This window comes from Macrobrachium nipponense, chromosome 38 (genome assembly GCF_015104395.2).
Source record: "Macrobrachium nipponense isolate FS-2020 chromosome 38, ASM1510439v2, whole genome shotgun sequence".
Lineage (NCBI taxonomy): Eukaryota > Metazoa > Arthropoda > Malacostraca > Decapoda > Palaemonidae > Macrobrachium > Macrobrachium nipponense.
Window position 1 is genome coordinate 47,952,168 of NC_061098.1, and position 1,825 is coordinate 47,953,992.

The following is a 1,825-nucleotide window of genomic DNA, read 5'->3' on the forward strand; positions in this document are numbered from 1 at the left end:
TACATTGCATAGGAGAGGGCCATGAGGACGATGCTATGGAACTTCTTGTAACTGAAGTACAGTGATCCTCCACCTTTGGGATGTCTTGATCACGACGTGCTTCCCATCCAGGGCTCCCACACAATTGAAGTAGTTCCACTTTGAGGCGAATTGTTTTGCTACGTCGTTCCATTCTTCTGGTGTCATGGGGCACTTCATCACTTCTGGTTTGTATGTGTCGATAATGGCTTGGCAGACTAATGGGATAAACCGGCATATGGAACTCTTGGAGACTCTGAAGCTGTATTGGAGGCTTGTATAGTCGTTCCCACTTGCCAGGTGGCGGAGAGTGACCGCCAACTTGAGTCCCACCTCTTGTGCAAGCCGCATTTTCGTGTACTCCTTCTTCAAAATGGGCGTCAGCCTCTCGACCATCTCCTTGAACAAATCAGGGTAGATGAATAGAAAGTTCTTGTGTCCTTTGCAGTCCTCCTTGTTCAGTTCTTGTAGTAGCTGGTCGTAGTCTCCATGTAGTTGTCGCCGTGTCAGCCACTCCCGAGCCCAAATCCGCCCTACCCTGCCGTCCTTTCAGCATAATTGTGCAGGTGGGTGAGGCAATGTAGTATGTCTTCTCAACCTGCCAATGACCCGGACTCCACAGAGACACAGGACATCAACCAAAAATCTCTGGGTCTCCTGGGGTCAGAGGCTGTTGAGGTCCATATTGCATGCTGGGTGGGCGTGGAATGAAGGATGTGCTTGGCAGGCCTCTAAATATACCCAAGGTTCATATCCGGCACGGTGTGGCATGGTGCATGTGCAACAATCATGCACCGTTCCACTTCGTGTCTCTTGCAGATGTGCGTGCACTCCGCAACAACACCAGAAGCCACCCGCAACCACACTACTACACGGAGTAACAAAGCCGCAAGAGTGCGTGCCCTGGCATAGCAACAACCACCATAAAACCGCACCAACGCCGTAACACTCCGCTAGACACCGCAACGTCACCGCAACAACACGCCGTAACATGACCGTAGCACACTGCAGAGAGAGAGAGAGAGAGAGAGGAGAGAGAGAGAGAGAGAGAGAGAGAGATTGCATGAAAGTGAAGATAAACTCCTGCCATTTAGGAGAGAGAGAGAGAGAGAGCGTTATATATACACATATCTCATCAACTCATCTCGTTACATATGCAAGCCTTAATCAAAGCAAAGCAGAACTCTTTGTCACCAGAACAACCGAGACTCATCTCTCACATTAATGAAGTTTTTGTGAAGGATCTTTATGAAGACTCACGATTCTCCTTTCACGAAAACAACGAAGTCTTCAAGTTCTCACTTAATCCCAAAACGTTTCTCACTTTTTTGTTGATGTCTGAGAACAGAGCCAGTCCTTCTAACTCGCCTGTGATTTGCTTGCAAAATTTAAAGGTTTTGAGACGAAGTATTAACTGTTTGATAACTTTCGAGTTCTTGTCTTTTCAATTAATTTTTTAAACTTTTCATCTGATTTTTTTGGGGCATTTTCCTGTTGTCTTATTTGTTGGTAGAATTTCAAATCTATGGACAGTTATTTTTTTTCAGACGATTTAAATATTTATTTTTTATTTTTTGTTCAGTTGATTTTTTAAAATTTATCGGATTTTTCTAACGTTTTTCTGTTGTTTTATTTGTTGGTAGAATTCTAAATCTATGGACAGTTTTTTTTTGACGATTTGAACAAAAATTTTTTTCAGTAGATTTTCTAAAATTTGTTATCGGATTTTTATTTGACATTTTTCTGTTGTTTTATTTGTTGGTAGAATTTTAAATCTCTGGACAGTTTTTTTCAGACCATTTAAAAA

At 42.9% G+C, this 1,825-nt stretch overlaps 1 protein-coding gene across 1 annotated transcript; it reads right to left on the minus strand.

The window, feature by feature from the left end:
- Positions 1–33: 33 nt before the first annotated feature.
- LOC135209830 (uncharacterized) lies at positions 34–414 on the minus strand. The gene is made up of 2 exons (XM_064242600.1): positions 312–414; positions 34–236 (listed from the first exon to the last, which is right to left on the minus strand). Exons 1-2 carry the CDS (start codon positions 412–414, stop codon positions 34–36), a joined length of 306 nt encoding a protein of 101 aa, XP_064098670.1.
- Positions 415–1,825: the final 1,411 nt, after the last annotated feature.